The sequence below is a fragment of the Ascochyta rabiei genome, chromosome 7 (assembly GCF_004011695.2).
Source record: "Ascochyta rabiei chromosome 7, complete sequence".
NCBI classification, from domain to species: Eukaryota; Fungi; Ascomycota; class Dothideomycetes; order Pleosporales; family Didymellaceae; genus Ascochyta; species Ascochyta rabiei.
Window position 1 is genome coordinate 1,872,925 of NC_082411.1, and position 18,880 is coordinate 1,891,804.

The 18,880-nt window shown below is 52.2% G+C and overlaps 9 protein-coding genes across 9 annotated transcripts, besides 6 other annotated features; 6 read left to right on the forward strand and 3 right to left on the reverse strand.

The window, feature by feature from the left end:
* Positions 1 to 829: 829 nt before the first annotated feature.
* Positions 830 to 2,404, reverse strand: EKO05_0005176 (RNA helicase; the record flags this gene model as incomplete). Its single annotated transcript, XM_038945760.1, has 1 exon — positions 830 to 2,404. One exon carries the CDS (start codon positions 2,402 to 2,404, stop codon positions 830 to 832), a length of 1,575 nt encoding a protein of 524 aa, XP_038799721.1.
* Positions 878 to 904: a tandem repeat.
* Positions 1,619 to 1,658: a tandem repeat.
* A 201-nt stretch (positions 2,405 to 2,605) lies between the features above and the next one.
* On the forward strand, positions 2,606 to 4,378 carry EKO05_0005177 (rRNA-binding ribosome biosynthesis protein; the record flags this gene model as incomplete). The annotated part of the gene is made up of 2 exons (XM_038939425.1): positions 2,606 to 2,797; positions 3,206 to 4,378. 2 exons carry the CDS (start codon positions 2,606 to 2,608, stop codon positions 4,376 to 4,378), a joined length of 1,365 nt encoding a protein of 454 aa, XP_038799722.1.
* Positions 3,311 to 3,346: a tandem repeat.
* Positions 3,840 to 3,873: a tandem repeat.
* Positions 3,945 to 3,985: a tandem repeat.
* Positions 4,244 to 4,314: a tandem repeat.
* Positions 4,379 to 4,523: 145 nt separating the features above from the next.
* Positions 4,524 to 5,559, reverse strand: EKO05_0005178 (uncharacterized protein; the record flags this gene model as incomplete). The annotated part of the gene is made up of 2 exons (XM_059636536.1): positions 4,524 to 5,382; positions 5,435 to 5,559. The coding sequence occupies 2 exons, from the start codon at positions 5,557 to 5,559 to the stop codon at positions 4,524 to 4,526; spliced, it is 984 nt and encodes a 327-aa protein (XP_059492519.1).
* Positions 5,560 to 5,942: 383 nt separating this feature from the next.
* On the forward strand, positions 5,943 to 7,224 carry EKO05_0005179 (uncharacterized protein; the record flags this gene model as incomplete). The annotated part of the gene is made up of 2 exons (XM_038939457.2): positions 5,943 to 6,611; positions 6,820 to 7,224. The coding sequence occupies 2 exons, from the start codon at positions 5,943 to 5,945 to the stop codon at positions 7,222 to 7,224; spliced, it is 1,074 nt and encodes a 357-aa protein (XP_038799724.2).
* Positions 7,225 to 9,411: 2,187 nt separating this feature from the next.
* Positions 9,412 to 9,631, forward strand: EKO05_0005180 (uncharacterized protein; the record flags this gene model as incomplete). Its single annotated transcript, XM_059636537.1, has 2 exons — positions 9,412 to 9,425; positions 9,481 to 9,631. 2 exons carry the CDS (start codon positions 9,412 to 9,414, stop codon positions 9,629 to 9,631), a joined length of 165 nt encoding a protein of 54 aa, XP_059492520.1.
* Positions 9,632 to 10,906: 1,275 nt separating this feature from the next.
* EKO05_0005181 (uncharacterized protein) lies at positions 10,907 to 12,187 on the forward strand (the record flags this gene model as incomplete). The annotated part of the gene is made up of 2 exons (XM_059636538.1): positions 10,907 to 11,718; positions 11,764 to 12,187. 2 exons carry the CDS (start codon positions 10,907 to 10,909, stop codon positions 12,185 to 12,187), a joined length of 1,236 nt encoding a protein of 411 aa, XP_059492521.1.
* A 2,411-nt stretch (positions 12,188 to 14,598) lies between these two features.
* Positions 14,599 to 14,823, reverse strand: EKO05_0005182 (uncharacterized protein; the record flags this gene model as incomplete). The annotated part of the gene is made up of 2 exons (XM_059636539.1): positions 14,599 to 14,629; positions 14,681 to 14,823. 2 exons carry the CDS (start codon positions 14,821 to 14,823, stop codon positions 14,599 to 14,601), a joined length of 174 nt encoding a protein of 57 aa, XP_059492522.1.
* Positions 14,824 to 15,435: 612 nt separating this feature from the next.
* On the forward strand, positions 15,436 to 16,641 carry EKO05_0005183 ((S)-2-hydroxy-acid oxidase; the record flags this gene model as incomplete). The annotated part of the gene is made up of 1 exon (XM_038945761.1): positions 15,436 to 16,641. The coding sequence occupies one exon, from the start codon at positions 15,436 to 15,438 to the stop codon at positions 16,639 to 16,641; it is 1,206 nt and encodes a 401-aa protein (XP_038799726.1).
* Positions 16,642 to 17,542: 901 nt separating this feature from the next.
* EKO05_0005184 (uncharacterized protein) lies at positions 17,543 to 18,604 on the forward strand (the record flags this gene model as incomplete). The annotated part of the gene is made up of 2 exons (XM_059636540.1): positions 17,543 to 17,714; positions 17,772 to 18,604. The coding sequence occupies 2 exons, from the start codon at positions 17,543 to 17,545 to the stop codon at positions 18,602 to 18,604; spliced, it is 1,005 nt and encodes a 334-aa protein (XP_059492523.1).
* Positions 18,605 to 18,880: the final 276 nt, after the last annotated feature.

The following is an 18,880-nucleotide window of genomic DNA, read 5'->3' on the forward strand; positions in this document are numbered from 1 at the left end:
TACGTCATTACGAGGGAGCTTGTTTTTTTTTTGGCCAATCGCGCGCCCTTACCTACTAAAACGTACCTCTTGCTTCAGCGTAGACTCCCTAGCTACGTAACCTAGATTAAATTATAGAATCTATACTATCTTATAGTATAAGTAAGGTCCTATATAGTTATCTACTTTCTATAAGAATTATATCTATTCTGCTACTAATATAGTACATATATAAAGCTACTATTAAGAGGAAGTAGAAGATCTTTTTTGCTACTTTCTTACTACTAAATAAAAGAATATTCCTATATAACTTTATTAAAGAAGTTTTTCTCTATAGGATAGTTAGGTCTTATAAGATATAACTACGTTATGCAGTTGTTATTCCACTATTTAAAGGGTAGTTATGGTTTTTGCTGATTTTTAAATGTTCCACGCGACTGATCAACCAGAAAAAAAAGAAAAAGAGCTTCTTCGTAGCCAGTAAGAATAAAAATAGGGTTTAGTTAAGCATAGTAAATACAGCACGTAACAGCACAGCACATCTACCCAGCCACTACATCGTATCCAAGACTCTACATACGATAAAAGGAACAGCACCTGCCCTGTTCACAGCGAAACGACCACCTCCACGGTATGCGAACAGGGTAGGCGAATCTTCTTCTCCCCGGACTGTGTGAAACTACGCTGTAGACTCAGGGTTTCCGTGGTTTGGGATAGTCGGCTGGCGAGGTTGGTTTGTGTATGTGAGGGCAATGCATCTTGATGTGTGACGGTGGGGTGGTGTCGAGATGAATAATGGTTGTGAAAGTGGGATATCATACACCTACACACTCTACAATCAACATGCGACTCAGCCCTCTTCTCTATCCATGTCGGCTCTCCCGCGCTTCCCGCGCATGCCGCCCCGCCCACCGCCGCCGCCGCCTCGTCCCTTGCCGCGCTGCTCGTGGATCAACTTCATTTCGCGGACAGCGACGCGCTGTGCCTCGCCAACGCGCTCGGCGTACACGAGCGCCTCGTCCTTGGGCACGACTTCCTCCTCGACCTTTGTGCCCAGTGCGTTCTCGATGCGCAGCCAGATCTCGACATCGTACTGCGTGACAAAGGATACGGCTTTGCCAGACTTGCCGGCTCGCGCCGTGCGGCCCACGCGGTGGACGTATGTCTGTGAGTCGGAGGGGAGGTCGAGGTTGACGACTAGATCGACGGACGGGATATCCAGACCACGGGCAGCGACGTCGGTGGCGACGAGGATGTCGCGCGACTTGCTCTTGAACTTGCTCAGTGCGCCCAGACGCGCAGATTGCGAGAGCTGGCCGTGCAGGGGGATGGCGCCGAAGCCGAGGGTGCGAAGGAGGATGGCGATGCGCTGGGTCTCGTTGACGGTGCGGGTGAAGATGATGGTGGGGTGGCCGAGGTTTTCGTTGAGCAGGTGGATGAGGAAGAGGTCCTTGTGCTTGTGCGGGAGGAAGAAGTAGCGCTGCAGGAGAGTGGAGACGACCTGGTGGCTGGAGCTGGAGATGGACACGCGGACAGGGTTTTGCAGGGCGGCGCGCTGGAGGGACTCGACCTTGGAGGACATTGTGGCAGAGAAGAGGTAGGTGTGGCGGCCGTCGCGGGGCAAGACCTTGAGGATCTTGTCGAGGACGGGGCCGAAGTCGAGATCGAGGAGACGGTCGGCCTCATCGAGGACCATGTACTTGAGGTAGCGCAGGGAGAAGCCCTTTGTGTTCTCGAGGTGGTCGAGCAGTCGTCCGGGGGTGGCGACAACGATGTGCGGTCGCTTGGAGAGCGCAATGGCCTGGGGGACCATGTCCATGCCGCCGACGAGGGTTGCGCACTTGACATTGATGATGCTGCCAAGGGCGTCCACCTGCTGGGAGATCTGATATGCCAGCTCTCGCGTAGGCGCCAGGATGAGGCCGAATAGCGATTGAGGCTTCTCGAGGAGAGACTGCAGGATGGGCAGCACGAAGGCGGCCGTCTTTCCAGAGCCCGTCTCTGCCAGACCGATGACGTCGCGGCCCTCGAGCGCGAGCGGGATGGCCTGGGTCTGGATGGGCGTGGGGTGGATGAACTTGAGGGCCTCACAGGCGTCGCAGAGCTCCTCGCGGACGCCGAGGTCGGCGAATGTTTTCTTTGCGTCGTCTTGTGGAGTGTCTGCTGGTGGTGTGTTTGTTATTGGTTTGTCTGTTATTGGTGTGTCTGTTATTGGTGTGTCTGTTGGTGGTGTGTCTGCTGCTGTCTCGTCTGCTGCGGCCTCCTCTTGCACTTCCTCTTCATCCTCGCTGCTCTCTGATGCTGGCGGTGGTGGTGGTTTGGTCAATTTCGCAGGCTTTGCAGACTTCTCGCTGCGTGCAAGCTTCACTTTGGGCGGCGCGGCACCGGCCAGTGCGTTGAGCTTCCTCTTCTTGATCGCCGACATTTTAGGTATTCGCGGCGTCCAAGTGGGTGTTTGCGGCGTCGAAGCCTCGGTGGTGCCTCCAGAAAATGTCGGCGGGCCTTATCTTATCGGCGTGCACGGGCCATATCGAAAAAAGTTGGCCCAGTGCGGACTTCCGCGAGATGGGTGCGAGAGCAGCGACCTTCACGGTCACCACCGCACAACCACCGCACAACCGGCACCATGGCACGATCCGGGCGCAGCAGCCAGCGCAAGAAGCAGTCGGCATCGGACAAGCAGATGGCCAAGAAGAACGACGGCGCGCCCAAGAGCATGGTCATCCGCATTGGCGCGCAGGAGGTCGGCGGCGCCGTGAGCCAGCTGGTGCAGGATGTGCGCCATGTCATGGAGCCCGACACAGCGGTGCGGTTGAAGGTATGCAGTCGATTCTTTCTTTTCTACAGCATGACAACCACTCCCCCTACGGCATGACAACCACTCCCCCTACAGCATGACAACCACTCCCCCTACAGCATGACAACCACTCCCCCTACAGCATGACAACCACTCCCCCTACAGCATGACAACCACTCCCCCTACAGCATGACAACCACTCCCCCTACAGCATGACAACCACTCCCCCTACACAGCAACGAAGCACTACACTCTCACAGCAATGAATGCAGTGTTGACGAGTTGGGAGGGTTGACCAGTCAGGAGGAGTGACCAGTCAGGAGTAGTGACCAGTCAGGAGGAGTGATCAGTCAGGCGTAGTGACCAGTCAGGCGTAGTGACCAGTCAGGCGTCTTGACCAGTCAGGAGTGCTGACCAGCTGTGCTTCAGGAACGCCGCGCCAACAAACTCCGCGACTACACGACCATGTGCGGCCCCCTCGGCGTCACCCACCTGCTGCTCTTCTCGCGCTCAGAGTCGGGCAACACCAACCTGCGCCTCGCCCGCACCCCGCACGGCCCCACGCTGCACTTCCGCGTCGAGAAGTACTCGCTGTGCAAGGACATTGCCAAGTCGCTCAAGCACCCGCGCGCCGGCCTGACCGACTTCCACACCCCGCCGCTGCTCGTCATGAACAACTTCCTCACCTCGGACGCCACGCGCGAGTCCCTGGCCGACGCCGCCCCGCCCAAGCACCTCGAGAAGCTCGTCACCGACATGTTCCAGGGCCTGTTCCCGCCCATCCAGCCCCACACCACCCCGCTGCACACCATCAAGCGCGTCCTGCTGCTGCACCGCGAGCCCCCCAACCCGGACACGGGCAGCGTCGCCATCTCCCTGCGCCACTACGCCATCACCACAAAAGTCACCGGCCTGCCCAAGGCCCTGCGCCGCCTGCACGCCGCCGAGAAGCTCATTGGGTCCGGCAAGAAGGGCAGCGACAAGAAGCGCACGCTGCCCGACCTGGGCAAGCTCGAGGACGTCGCAGACTACATGCTGGACCCCTCCGCCGGCGGCTACACCTCCGCCTCGGACACGGAAGCCGACACCGACGCCGAAGTCGAGGTCAGCGCCCCTGTCAAGCAGCGCGTTCTCTCGCGCCGCGCCAAAGAGCGCCTCGCAGCCGGCGACGCCACCGCCCACGCCCGCACCGCCTCCTCAGGCCCACGCGTCGAGAAGCGCGCCGTCAAGCTCGTCGAGCTGGGTCCGCGCATGAAGCTGCGCCTGACCAAAGTCGAAGAGGACGTCTGCACCGGCAAGACCATGTGGCACGAGTTCATCACAAAGTCAAAGGCCGAGGAGCACGCGCTCGAGAAGAAGTGGGCGCAGCGCAACGCCGTCAAGGCAGAGCGGAGACGCGTTCAGAAGGAGAACGTCGAGCGCAAAAAGGCCGAGAAGGCGGCGCTTGGTGGCAAGAGTGAAGGCCAAGAGGGCGAGGAAGAGGACGGGGATGAGATTGAGGGGGAGGCCGATAGCGAGATGGATTATGACGAGTACGACATGGATGATGATGTTTGGCATGATGAAGATGGCGAGGGAAGTGGTGACGAGATGGAGGAGTGAAGGAAGATGAAAATAGTGGTGTAGATGCATAGATAATGATACCCTTTCGCGCAGACTGTCATCTCGTTACTTCTCAAGCAATTGAGGTGGATAGTATGCAGGACAGCACAGGACCTGATCACACTCCATACCAAACACAACCAGCTCAACCACCACCACCACCACCACCACCGCCCCCCCCTCCCCCTCCTAACAACAATCTTCCCCCCTCCTCCACCCACCCCACCCCATCCGCAACCAACTCCTCCCACCGCCTCCCCGTCGCATCCTCCACCCACCGCCTGTCCACACTCAAATACCCCCTCCCAACCACCTTCAGCGCATTCACCCTAACCTCCTGCTCCGCCATCCCCACAATCGCCCGCTGATACCCATCGACCCCCCTCTTCGCGCGCCAGAACTGCACCCAGTTCCCACTAACGAGACTCTGCAGCAGCGCCTCAACGCGGCCATCTCTCACGCCGAACCGTACCTTTGTCTCGCGCGCACCCGCTACATCGCCCTGCCGACACGCTTGGTCCAAGATCTGGTAGCTGGCGTACTCGGCGAGCTGGCTGCGGGAGAGGGGCGCGCGGGGGTGCAGGCTGTAGAGCAGGGTGTGGAGAGCCGGGGTGTACGACGCCCAGTCCGAGCACAGGATGCTGACGTGGATCGCGAAGAAGTACACGCGCTGCGCGAACGCGTCGTGCCGGGCCGAGGCGGTGACTGCTTCGCGGAGTTTGCGCAGCGCCGAGAGGACCGTGGAGAGTTCTTGCGCGGAGAGCTTCGAGGCTGCGAGGAGCGCGGGGGAGTTGCCGCCGCTGAGGGGTGCGGGCTTGGGTGGCCGAGGGGCGTGCTTCGAGAGCGAGAGGTTCGACATGTTGGTCGTTAGGCTGGTCTTGGCCGGACTGGGGTTGGCGGATGCGAAGAGCGTGTCCAGGTCGCTGCGGTTGAGGGCGCACAGCTTCATGTACCGCTCTGTTATGCGGTTTAGGAATGTTTCTTGCGTTTTGAAGTCGTTGAGTCTGTGTTGGAGTCAGTGATATACTTGATTCCTATTCAAGACTGACTGCATACCGTGTCTCCCCTTTGCTGGGCAGCCCGTACGACTCCAGCACGTCTTCACGGACAGGCTTGAGCCTGTTCCACGCCCCTGATGCGCCGCGCCGGCTGCTGGGGCGGACGGGGTCGGAGGACTTCATGGTGGCGGTCAATCTCAACCTCTACGAGGATTGGTATACGGAGGCTGATGTCGCGCCTCTGAAGATTGTGTGGTCAACCCATTTCAGCGGTGGAAGGTGCGATGCATGGTTGTCCATACATGACAGCAGGTGGGATGCGGGGCCATCGTTCGGCGATGGAAGAAAAGGCAAGTGTAGCCGGGTGAGCAGGTATAGCCGACAATGTCTGACGGCTCCGAATCAGCCTCGTGCTGCTTGTTCTTGATATAGACAATCACAGGTGAGCATTTTTATTTGCATTTGCTGCCTCGGCGTTGGGAGAGTCGGCTGAGTTATAGCGAGGATTCTGGCTCGCGACAAAGACCTGATGCGGCCTAGGTCGAGCAGTCTATAGACGACATCGCATGTCTTTTAGCAGCTTGCAAAGTCGCGAGACCATCCACGATCCAACAATCCGACAATTTCCAGTAAATAATTTGGTCTCCCCCAACCTAGGATTTCGAACCAGGTATCTTCCATCATCCAGCATGGACACCGCCAAATCCCCCGCCTCCAAGGCCGCCGAGATCACCAAAGAGCTAGGCACCAAGGCAGAGAACAAGGCCGAGCAAGTCAAAGAAAAACTCACCTACCTCTGGCACGAAATCGCTCCCTGGCAACAGGACAACCACTACATCACCTCCGGCTACCGCCCGCAATCCAACTCGTACGCCAAATCCTGGAAATCCCTCTTCTACATCCACAACGAGACAGTAAACATCTACACGCACCTCCTCGGCGCCGTCGTCTTCCTCATAACCTCCTACGTCCTCTTCAGCGAGCTGAAGCCCCGCTACGACACAGCGACGAGAGAGGATGTTTATGTGTTCGCGTGTTTCTTTGCCGGCGCGGTCGCTTGTCTGGGGATGAGCGGCACGTATCATACGATTCAGAACCATTCGCATGAGGTGGCGGTCTGGGGGAATAAGTTGGATTATCTGGGGATTGTGGGGTTGATTTGGGGGAGCTTTGTGCCGGTGCTATACTATGCGTTTCAAGCTGAGACGGGGCTGATGAGGGTCTATTGGACTATGGTGAGTTGAGCTTTTTTTTTGCTTGTTCCAGCATCGTGCGCGAAGCGGTTCGATTCATCCGTCGTCGAAAGTTGGTGAGCTTCGTGTGTGCCCTTTTTGAACTCGTCATGGCTTGCCAATGATCACTCCCGACTGAACGCATTTTCCCGGAAGTGGATAAGGAGAGCAAGGATATTGCAATTCATGGAGTTTGTACTGACGATTCCAGATCACAACTCTGGCGGCAGGTACGTCCGTCGCCTGCACACACCCGCAGTTCCGCACTCCTGCGCTCCGCCCTGTTCGTGCGCTGATGTTCGTGCTCATGGGTCTCTCCGCCGTGTTCCCCGTTTTGCACGGCATCAAGCTTTACGGTGTGGGTCACCTCCAGCGCTCCATCGGACTGAACTGGGTCGTGTTCCAGGGCGTGTTGTACATTGTGGGCGCGGGCCTGTATGCGGCGAGGGTGCCGGAGAAATGGGCACCTGGACGGTTCGATATATGGGGGAGCAGCCATCAGATTTTCCATGTTTTGGTTGTGCTGGCTGCGGCGAGCCATTTGGTAGGGCTGGTGAGGGCGTTTGATTATGCGCATAGCTCGAGGGCTGTTGTGGACAAGGTGTTGGGACTCTGATGCTGAGGCTTTGCGCAAAGACAGATTGGTGTTCTGATTTATAATGTAACCAAGAGCTTAAGCGCATGCAGGCGAGGCGTGCGGTAGTGCACAGCCTGATCACACACTGCTACAGGCTACAGGAGCTTGAATAATGAAGGGAGGATGTTTTCATCTTATTCGCGATCGGTGGCGTATATCTAGGACGCTTATTGGATCATGCAGCCTCGCAACTCCGCGGCATGCATGTTGTTGGTGGCTGTGCATGTCAGCATATAAATCACGAACCCTGCTTCTTCAGCCGAACGGGCACCTGTCAAGGTCCGCGACTTTTGCGAATCACAAATGGAAGCTTTTGCTGGCTTGAGCATTGCGGCTAACATCTTGCAAGTTGTAGATTTTACTGCGAACGTCTTATCCGTCGGACGCCAGACCCATCAGGCAGGCTCCACCGTACAAAACAAGGAGCTGCAGGTGGTAGTCAAGGACTACACTGCTTTGAATGATCGATTCAAAACAGGGTCCCCTCTGAATCCAGCTGCGCTTGGTCCGTTGGCTGAAACGATCAGGCATGTTCTTCGACATCACGATCTTTATATCTCCCATGACACTAGAAGGCCCCTAGGCACTCGAGAACCCGGGCGTTGAGAGCGGAAACATTGCGAAAGAGCTGATCACTCTGATCTAATCTTTTCAAGGGAAAGCCGTGGCTTCCAAATGCAGAAACATATCACAAGCCGTGCGCACCGTCTGGAGCGCCGAGAAAATTAATGGTTTGAAGAATCGTCTTCAAACTGTTTGAGATGAATTGCAGTTTCTAGTTTTGGTATCCATCCGGCAAGACCAGATCCAGGGTCTAGACGACGCTGGTCGTAGAGTTCTTCAAGAGGTACTCGGCAGCAATAAGTCTTTCGCCGTGCAAACCGACAAGATCTCAGAACGTCTAGACACTGAGGGTCAAATGGCATCACAGTGCCACTGTGAGGCCCTATACGCCATTTCTCGGACGCCTGTCAGTACTGTTGCCAAGCAGGATGTGACTGACGACCAAGGACGAACTATTCTTCGTTAGAAAAGATGACAGATTTGAAGGCAGTCATCGCTCACAAGCGAATCATACAGTGGGTGTTAGGAGATCACGCCACGTCAGCAGCAAGCTGTCCAAGTCTAACCAAGTGGCTTTGAGGGGACAGTGGCGTATACTAGATTGCAGGGAAAGCTGGATGCGGAAAATCAACGCTGATGAAGTACTTGTACAAAAACCCACTGACGGTAGAAGCACACAACGACATGACGCAATCAAAATCGCCAAGGTCATAGACGGCTTAGTTGAGTTTGATACAAACCGTATCACCATATCAGAGCTTGCAGAGATGTTCCTCGCTGCTACGAAGCATGACAACATCAAGTTTTGCTCTCGAGTAGACCGTTCATGTCCTTTGAAGACTGTTTCAAAGATCAACCAAAACTTCAACTTCACCAGCTTACGCACAACGAAATTACCACGTATGTGCATGATCGATTTGCCAGTCATCCTCGGATTGATAGCCTCCCTCCAAGCTCGGGGGAAGGCAACGAGTCTCTCATCAACGACATAGTTGATTCCGCTTCAGGTGGTTTTATGGGTCAGACTCGTCGTCAACTCTCTGATAGAGATGCTTCAAAGTGGAGATACTGTCCAAGATCTTCAGAACAAGCTACACGTTTTGCCACCTGATCTCGAGGAATTGTTTCAGTATATGCTGGATAACGTACCGATGGATATCAAATTACATGCGCCGCGGATTTTCCAGCTGCTCCAGTATCAAAGACATTCAAGCCGGCCAAAGTATACGATGCTGTTGGCTACAAAGTCAAGTGAAGCTGATGTCCTTGGCGCCGATTTGAGTGCGCTATCGCCCTCAGAGCTGGAACGTTGTTACGACACCGCCAATCGGCAGGTCAGAAGTCACTCTGCCGGATTACCGGAACTTCAAGCTCACCACTACACACCGCCGTCACAAAAAGAGCAACCAGATAATGCAACCAACATGTTTTGTAGGATATGCACTGAGTCAGAAGTAGCGTAACTCCACAAATCCGTTGCGGACTACCTAAAAAAAGAAGAGATGTGGAGAACGATTTTAACCCAGAACACTGAGGGAACCTTCAATGCACCCAGGGTCTTGTTGAAGTCCATACTTGGGGTAGTCAAAACCACTCCCTTTGATGTCAATATCTAGGTACTGAAAACGCTCGAATCGCATCAGTTCTGGGATCTGATTGAGATTGCTCTAGACGCATCCAAAAGATTGGAGCTGACACTTGGTACGGCACCTGTAGCGCTGCTGGACGAACGACTTTTTCCACCCACATCGAAGCACGGACTGACGGCGAGATTCCATGCTTCGTCAGAGGCAGGCACCATTTCGCAATTTTTGCGAAGTGAGGTAACCTTCAGAAAAACCAGCGGCCGGACCTCAAAAGCAAAAAAACATACAACAGCGGGTATTCGCTAGTGGTCACCCACCTAACTACTAATCCGCCGGTACGTTGCTTAAATAGGGCTGAGCGAACGGGAAGCCTTGTTTTCAACGTCCTATGGTCGTATGTGAAAGAGTAGGCCGTTTGTATATAATATAACTACATAAGATAAAACATGCGACGCATCTGGTCAACTGGAAGAGAATGAACTTATCCTCGCGTCCGGCGTACTTTGAGCCTGAGATGACCTGGTGAGGTACAAGACTAAAGACAGTTCAACTGGATCAAGACAACTTCCTGGCTCTTGCTAATGCGAGGCCCCGACCTGTACGTGGCAGGGAAGATAAAGAGCGAAGGGGCTGCTCAAAAAGCACGGCTGCTACTAAAGTATGCCTTTAATGACTTTCCAGTTTACCAAAAGCTTTTCTGGCCCGGGATAGTCCATACCATACTCCAAGGCAGCCCCAATCCTAATGTTATCGCCGATGGTTACAGTGCCTGGCAGCTTGAAATAAAGTCAAGAGCAAGAGACCTTTGTCCATCGATTAAGAGACTGGACCACTTAATGCTACATAGGACTGATCTCAATGTCCCTAGTCTGCCACTAAACAAAAATCGCCCTAGAACTCGGTATTGTAGCCCGCTATGTGTTCTGCAAGACTTTTTTGAGCATACAGATACTATCTCTGAAGATGCGCTGTCACCGCTCGAAAAGATTGTTCGATGCTATGTCCCATACCAGTTAGGCAACAATCTTTACAGCCTTGAAAGATGGCAACTACTTTCATACTCGTTTGTTATGATGAAGCGCCCATGAACCAAAGAGAACGAACAAGAGTGCCGATTGCCAACAGGAGTCCACATGAGCTTGTTGAGTTCAGAAACTCGTTCAACGAAGTTATTGGTTGTACTGAGTCGTAGATACAATGAACAAGCCAATGGTACAAAAAAAACATGATGCGAAGACTCAAGCACTGTTCAGATAACTAACGTCAGAACTGAATCCAATTCGTAAAGAAAAAGCAGGAGACTGCACTTGCATGTCAGCAAAGATTATCGTATCCGTATACTGTTCTTGGACACGTTCCACCGATCTGCAGTGGTTTCCAAGGCTCTCATGCAGGCGTTTTCACGACTGGAGCCAACACCAATAGCACAGTTCGATACGAGGCAGATAAATGCAGAACCCTCTGGTAACTGCTGGGCTTAGGGTGGAATTGGACGTGATTTTTACCCCGCAATGCTCGTTTACCAACCTGCATCTCTAGGGGTGAGGGTCCAAAATCGCTGGTTGGCTGGGTTCATGCAGCCGCGCCAGAGCCACATGTTCACCGGTCAACGCGTGCATGATGGTTTTCATTATGAAAGAGTTCCTGTTCCTGACATACTCTACGAAATCCACTCATTTGTCTTCGTCTCTCCCCCTGACCATACAGAGAATATTGTAGCCATTTCAGCAAAGTTAGTTAACATAGGCAGTACAGCTATGGAAGCTGCAGGTCTCGCATTAGCGGGGATCCCTCTTTGCGTTCACTTGACTCAAGCGGGCATTGCCATCCGAAAAGCTACTAAGAGAATCAAACATGCCAGGCGAGATATCGCAGAACTATCGGATGAAACCGTTATCTTTGCTGGCCTGTGTGAGGAGTTCCTGCGCACTTGCAAAGACAATTCTCAAGTAGGCAGTCGTGCTGCTTCGTCTATCGGCTCACTCAATACATGGATCAAGCGAACGGACAAAGGACTACGCGAGCTCTTGCGGGACGTGAAAGCGTTGAGACCGGACCCCAGATACCGCCTTTCGATCCAAGACACTCTTGTGGCTCACTTGAAATGGTTTTTCAGCAAAAGTACGGTCAAGAGCCTCCGTACTTCCATGACTGTCGCAAGGGAATGCATCGAGGGATTCACTAATATCATATGTGTCGCAAAGCTCAATGAACAGCTGCACGAGCTAAGGAATGCTTTGAAACATCCTTCGGCCAGGAGGCGTGTCGAAAAAAGACTCGATATGGATATTGTAGAAGAGATTCGATTAGTGGAGCAAGCGATGTAAGTCCACAAATCAACTCGCATTCTCTAGCTTATCCGTTCCAGTGAATTAAAAACATTCGTACGAGAAACGAACAAGAGACAGTTAAAGTGTGCCAAGAAGAAGATGGCAGAGCGAGAGCCCAGGAGCCAGTCTACGATTTCCTTGCCTGCTCCGACTGAACTTCTCCAATTTGCAACTTCGCTTGATATCTATGCAGAGGAAGTACTGCCTTCAGTCCGATCTCGACATAATACGACAACTTTGGATCAAACTCCTCAAACGTTCCTTTCGAGTATCCGGCCGCTTCACAACCAAGATCGCCTGAGACATATACAACATCTAGAGGCCATAACACTTCTTCGTCGAGCACCATATCTACCGTTTCAAGTCAGGTTTCCATTGTCGAGTCAAGCTCCGTGTCTGATGTCTCTGAGCCTATTGAGACTCCCCAGCTTAGGCTTCGTCTTTCGGACGTGGCCGTGCTGAGTATAAGGAATGACATCGAGCGTCCAGCCCTGAGAGCAAGGGAATATATGAACGACCCTGATGGAACCATCTTGAGTCCTCCGAAACTAGTCGACCGTACCGCATCTGGAATTTCCCAAAAGACTAAACATATTGGCCGCCATACCATAACACTTACACCTACATGCTTCACATTGAATACCAACTCCCTGGAAGTCGATAATTACAAGATCGCGGAGGCCTTTTTCCGAGCAGTCATCAAGCACAAGGACAAGCTCGATGAATTGGATAACGTGCTTGCCATGAGACGTTGGATGGCTGACCGCGACAGGTGGACTGGCATTCCCGATTGGGAGATTACTCGGAGAGAAATCAACTGTGTGTCTAGTGGTGATGGACTTTGAAGCTACAGACGATACGTCAGACTGATCTAATCTGAGAACTTTCTCTAATGTATAGCTCGCCACTTTCTTTGAGTGTAGGAGTTGACCTTGTTCCTCCATTCATTAAGAGACCAACTGCTGGACTGAAAAGGTTTTCTTCACATCACAAACACGTCATTTTGCTTTCTATGAGACCTAGCTAGCAAGCTACTCTGGATTCATAAATTTATTACAGGATCTGCAGCTAGTGGTTACCAAAACCTGACTTGTGCTGTCAACACTACGTTTTAAGAAGAAACCTCAAATCGAGCACGTGCCTGAGCGTCCACTCAACCAGCGCCATCTCATGTGCCACTTTCAATCTCCGACACATGTGATGTGAACTCTATTAATCTTGCCTCCCGCCATGCTTACAACGAGAGCCATTCTTATTGCTGACGTGCATCGCTTGACATAACACTGCTCACATACACTTTTGTCCATATCCATACAATTATGGCTTTTGACAGCGAGCGGATTGACTGTGGCGACTACTACATTGCACGAAACTGCCTTGTCGTAGGCCTTGAGCTATCTCCTGCTCGTTCGATGTTGGATAAAGGGCACGATGCGTACTACGATGATGAGAACACATGAGATTATGGCTCTAAGAACTGTTATACAGTCATATCACGAGTTGTCCGCAGGGCTAGACGGATAGCCTAATTGCAGAAAGTCTAATTGGGTTGATGTTCAGATAGGGGTGTTGGTGGATACACAGGAGGTGGGATTCATGATGCAAAGATTTTCAATGATACCCTTGATAACACACATCTCGGAGAGGTGATGGTAGACTGGCCCGGAGACGGCGTGCTGGCCTGCATCTACTACGATTGTTGAAGATCCAAGGTTGGTAGGGAATTTGAGCCGGTGGGTGCGAGGCAGAATCCATTATGGAATATCGTTAAGACGCTCAAAAGTCTTGCGTCCAACCACGATATAGGTGGGACGGCCTTCGAAGTGCATCTCACAAGGTTGAGGTGTCCATAGAATACACAGAATTTGCCTATTCCTATCTTGAATACAACAGGCTATATTATGCTGCACACCGTCATATTGGCGACTGTGGCTTGGATCGCCCACCGCATCATAAAGGCGAGCCTGTTAAGCGTCGACTATGAACTGAGAAAGAATTGGTCTAGGCGTATTGTGACTTGTAGTGCATTTAGTGAAGAAAAGGAACTTCGGGACAGTATAGGAAGAGATGTGGTGGGGCACTTTACGTTGAGACGGAAGCAGTGGGTATGTTCAAGTAAAAAAGATTAGGACCTCATGATTTACAGATCGAAGACCCCTATCGCAATAATGACCTACTGTTCCCTGAGCAAGCGCCCCAGCAGAAGAAACAATGAAACTCCAGATTGTCGGACAAACGAGGTACAGCGGCACACTGACTACCGCGCTGAAGCCAGCTAGCCCCAAAATCCAGATCCATGTGAGTTGCGATAAGCGAGGTTTACTCAGGGTTTGCCATATGAACGTGACTGGACCGAGTAACTGCATAATGCTCCCGGAAAATGTTTGCCAGAGATTTAAGTCTTTAGTGCCGCTTGTCGAATCACACGCGAGTAAGGAGACCGTCGGGACGATGAACTTTAGCGTAAAGTGTATTTTTTCTCCAACTGAATACGTATTCACAGCATCTTTTGGGGCAGTCGTGTTGTTTCTAACGTAGAAGCCAGTGTCCTGCGCAAGTCGGTTGAGATTCGAGACATTGATGCATGTAGCTGACCACCACTGTTCCAAATCGGGTGAACCAAAAACGGTTCTCGAGGTGACTTCCATGCTATTTTCGAGCAGGCCTCGAAATAGAGCGATCGCCTGTCGAATTCCTGAAGCGGTCTCCTGGTCTTTGCGAGCAGGTCGACGTTGAGACCCGAATTTTGAGCCGCGACACTGATGGATCTCCGCAGCCCACGTAAGATATCGAGGAGGAACAAAAGCTGGGGACAATTGCAAGCACTCCATTTATATCAGGGTTTGTCAACCCACACGTTCTTGTCTACCACGTCAAGGAATCGGCGACTTTTTTTGTGCGCATCTGCACGATTAGAATCCATTTATGTTCAGGAAGCAGCTCGTAAAACTATACAGAAGCAGTGCAGCTAGTGACAGAGTCTGAAGCTGCTGCTGGATCTGCACTTTTAATCTCCGACAGAACTGTGATGAGCGATTGCGCGTTTCAGTCTTTATCGCCTCTGATACGCTCACGCAGTGCGTGCGTAGCAAGCTCATTGTGAGATTCTAGAGACCCGGACAGCGCCCAATCGAGCGCTGCAGCTGAGATGCAGGACCACATTATGTCAAACGTGATCCTGCTCAATTCTGATCCGTCTATAAGGTGCATGATGGTTTGTGTTGAGTTTCAAGTCCAGTTTGTGGTACCAAGGCGAGTAACGACCTGTGGTTTTGTACAACGGCTGACAACTATAGCCCAAGAGCTTCTACCTGACGAGGATTAGAACAACATGCTTCCATGTCGTCGTAACAATCTCGTGGCTCGTTGGGCTGGGTCTGTAGTTTCGGTGCAAGAACGATGGACCTGATCTCGCAAATTGCAGTGGATCTAGATCGATGAGATCTGATAAGTTGCAAAATTCGGGGTAAACTCGACCGAAGTGTCGATGCCGAACTTATCCTAGGGCTTATCAGATCTAGAATCTGCCGGTTACCTACTTCATGTCGGCAACCGCACAAGCGGGAGCTAATCCGCCGACCCCGGAGTCGGCGTCATCGAACATGATCCGACGCAATTGAAAAAGTGACGATGGCGCCACCGCTACAAATTGTTGCGGCCTCGCATCTCACGTCCGTCGTCCTATTGATTACGACTGATTAATTACGTTTATGATGTCGTACAACAAGAACACCACAGATCTGCATTGCCTTACGATCGAAGAGCTGCGTGTCCTGGCAGCCCAGCGCATGGACAAGCAGACACGCGACTACTACAATGAAGGCGCCGACTCAGGCTCGACGCTCGCTGAAAACATCTCCGCATACCAGAAGTACCGCATCCGACCCCGCGTGCTGCGCGATATTTCCGTCATCGACACAACCGTCGATGTCTTCGGCACCAAATCCACCATGCCTATCGGCGCAGCGAGCACAGCCATGCATTGCCTTGCGCACCCCGACGGTGAGATTGCCACCGCGCGCGCATGCAAGAACCAGAACGCTGTAATGGGACTCAGCAGTTTCGCGACCCAGACGCTTGAAGACGTGAAAGACGCAATTGGCGCGACGCCTATGGCGTTGCAATTGTATCTGTTCGAAGAGCGGGAACACAGCGTTAAGCTGATCAAGCGCGCGAAAGCGAAAGGATATAAAGCCGTGCTGCTGACCGTCGACACACCAGCCCTCGGGCGCAGGAACATGGAGATCAGGAACCAGTTCACGCTGCCGAAGCACCTCAAGATTGCGAATTTCGCGAATCGAGATGACAAGAACTCCGGGAATAGCAACACCGAGGCGCCGGCGAGTGAAGCTGGGTATCACGATGGCGAAAAGCGCGTTCTGCCCAAGGGACCGATCAGATTCCACACGCACGCTGCAAATCCTACCTTGACGTGGGAGAAGGATATTGAGTGGTTGAAGGAGCAGTGTCATCCTGAGATGGAGGTCTGGGTCAAAGGTATTGCGACGGGTGAGGATGCGCTGCTTGCAGTCCACCATGGCGTTGATGGCATCGTCGTGTCGAACCACGGAGGTCGACAGCTGAACGGTGCGCTGGCGACAATCGATGCGCTTCCTGAAGTTGTGCAGGCTGTCAGAAGTCAGGAGAAAAAGATTCCTGTTCATGTCGACGGCGGTATTCGTCACGGCACCGACGTGTTCAAAGCGCTGGCGTTGGGGGCGGATTTTGTGTGGATTGGCAGGCCGATCCTGTGGGGGTTGGCGTACAAGGGGCAGGAGGGTGTTGAGCTTGCACTTCAGTTGATTCGCGACGAATTCAAGCTGTGTATGGGTCTTGCTGGCGTGACTAGTGTCAAAGACATCAGCCCGGAGTATCTTGTCAAGATTGACAAAAGCGGTTTTGTAGCTCGTCTGTAGGTGTGATGGGTCTGTACTTTTTCTCTAACTGCATGCGCAAATTGATATGATAGAACGGTTTGCTCGCTTCTGCTTTTTGGTGGATTCGAGTACGAACATCGGCTCGAAATTGATTATTGTCTGGGCTACAGTCACATCACTGGAATGTGAAATACGTACAAACTCCCTAGCGACGGCAATGTCTGCAATGAAGCAAAGCGAAATTCGAGGTGTTGTTGATATCGAGAGTGATGGCTCAAGCGAGACGGTGCCTAAGCGCACGTACCTTCTCCATTACTCACTCTTGTCTTTTGCATTCGAGAAGAAGGCTTCCACGGTCGATGCAACACGAGTGCCAAACGATATAGCAATGACCTTAAACCACCCAGTTGGTCACATGTCAAACAGGATAATTACAGTTCTTTCTTTGTGCAGAAATTAAATCCATCTCTGGCACTGACGTACGCCATGCAAATGAGCCTCAACTTGCGTACCCATGCGCTCAAAGCGAGGAACGGCTCTCAGGAACACGGTGCCAAATCTTCACCGTTCCCAACAAACTCTTGGCCGCGCACTCCATTCGCATGCTGGATTTATCGAACTCTGATTGCTTCGCTAAAGATCGGCCAGATACTACCGGCCCGCTAGTTGTTAGCGGCCGTTAGATCGAAGGAGTTAATGCAGGCTGCTGACTGCCAAGGAATACTCCGACCAGATCGACATACGCCAGACGTCCCTTAAGTCCTATATTTCTTCAGCGATAGCAATGAGGCTAATAGGATATCTGTATTTCTGGGGAAACTCAGCCTCATTTCGTGTCTCCTAGACGGCATGGCCCGCTGATCCACGCCGTATCAGCAGTTTGCATATATTTGCAAAATTCGCCCTCAAGCTGACAACATCACGGGCTTTCCGACCAAGAATGTCAGCAAACTATGTATCGACGCTCTCAAATGAAGACCCTGCGGAGCCCATTGAGCTAGGCTGGTCTTCCGAGCGACCTCCGTTGCGTGACAGTAGAGAAGATTGGACAGGAATCACCAATCCTTCCGAGAGGAGAAAATTGCAGAATCGACTGAATCAGCGAGCTCGCAGTCAGTGCGACCCTTATCATTCAAAGTAAAGCTCTCTCTGAAATGACTCTGCTGCAGGAGAAAGAGCCAGGAAAAGGACTTCGCGAGAAGCCACAGCAATTGCGGGACTCTCGTCTTCACAGGATCATACACGGTCCAGTGGATCTGGCATTCCTGGCAGCACAGCTGCATCCCCATCGCGCCAAGAACCAGATAGCGTTATTACGGTTGACGTTAAGCGGCTCCAATCTAAAAGATGCATAGCGTCTATGCCTCAAGTGCAGGCCTTGATGAGTCGTTTCGCAGATCATGCATACGCTAGCTACATGCAAGGGGCGCCTGCAGTGGCGCACCTACCGCTTCTTGTCAGATACAACGTATCTACTGCGCTAGCAACAAATGCGGGACTATTGGGTGTCACTGAGGAGTTCTATCGGTGGGAAGGCATTTCTCCCATGAACAAGCAAGGCCCATTGCTGGGTTTAACCTTCCACAATCAGTTCAAGAATTGGCCGGCAACCCTACAGCCTACACAACTACAGCTTTCGATGGAGCATCATCCATGGGTCGATTGTTTCCCCTGGCCAAGATTACGCGATAACTTGCTCAAAGCCTTTGAACACCCCGACTTGTGCGACGAAGATGAATTATGTCACGATCTCTGTAATTACGAAGACGCGGAAAGATACCCAATGCTTCTCATCTGGGGATCGCCCTGGAATTCTCGCAGCTGGGAGCTTAGCGAAGAATTTCTCAAGAAATGGGCCTGGCTGCTGAGTGGTTGTGGGGAAATGATCGTAGCAACAAACCACTGGCGGGTCAAAAGAGGCGAAACCATGATTACACCACAACAGTTTGCCGACTGGATTAGGCTAAGCCTACCGATACGATTGAGCCCCTCGGGGACTTGACGAGAAGTGTCAGCAGATTGCATCCGTCGACCAAAAATCGTGTACGCGCAATGACGCAATTGCTTCTAATATACCTACATATATCTAAAACATTGAGTACTATCTGGTATTTCTTACTAAAGCCTTTCCTTCCAGTTCAACAAAACGCCCTGTCCATCTTCGCGCCTCCACCAAAGCCCAAGACGCAATTCGGCTGGCATCGCGTACTATCTCCAACCACAAACGTCAAAGTATCGCCTGTTGCTATAGGAGGCATTAATTTTGGTAACTCATGGA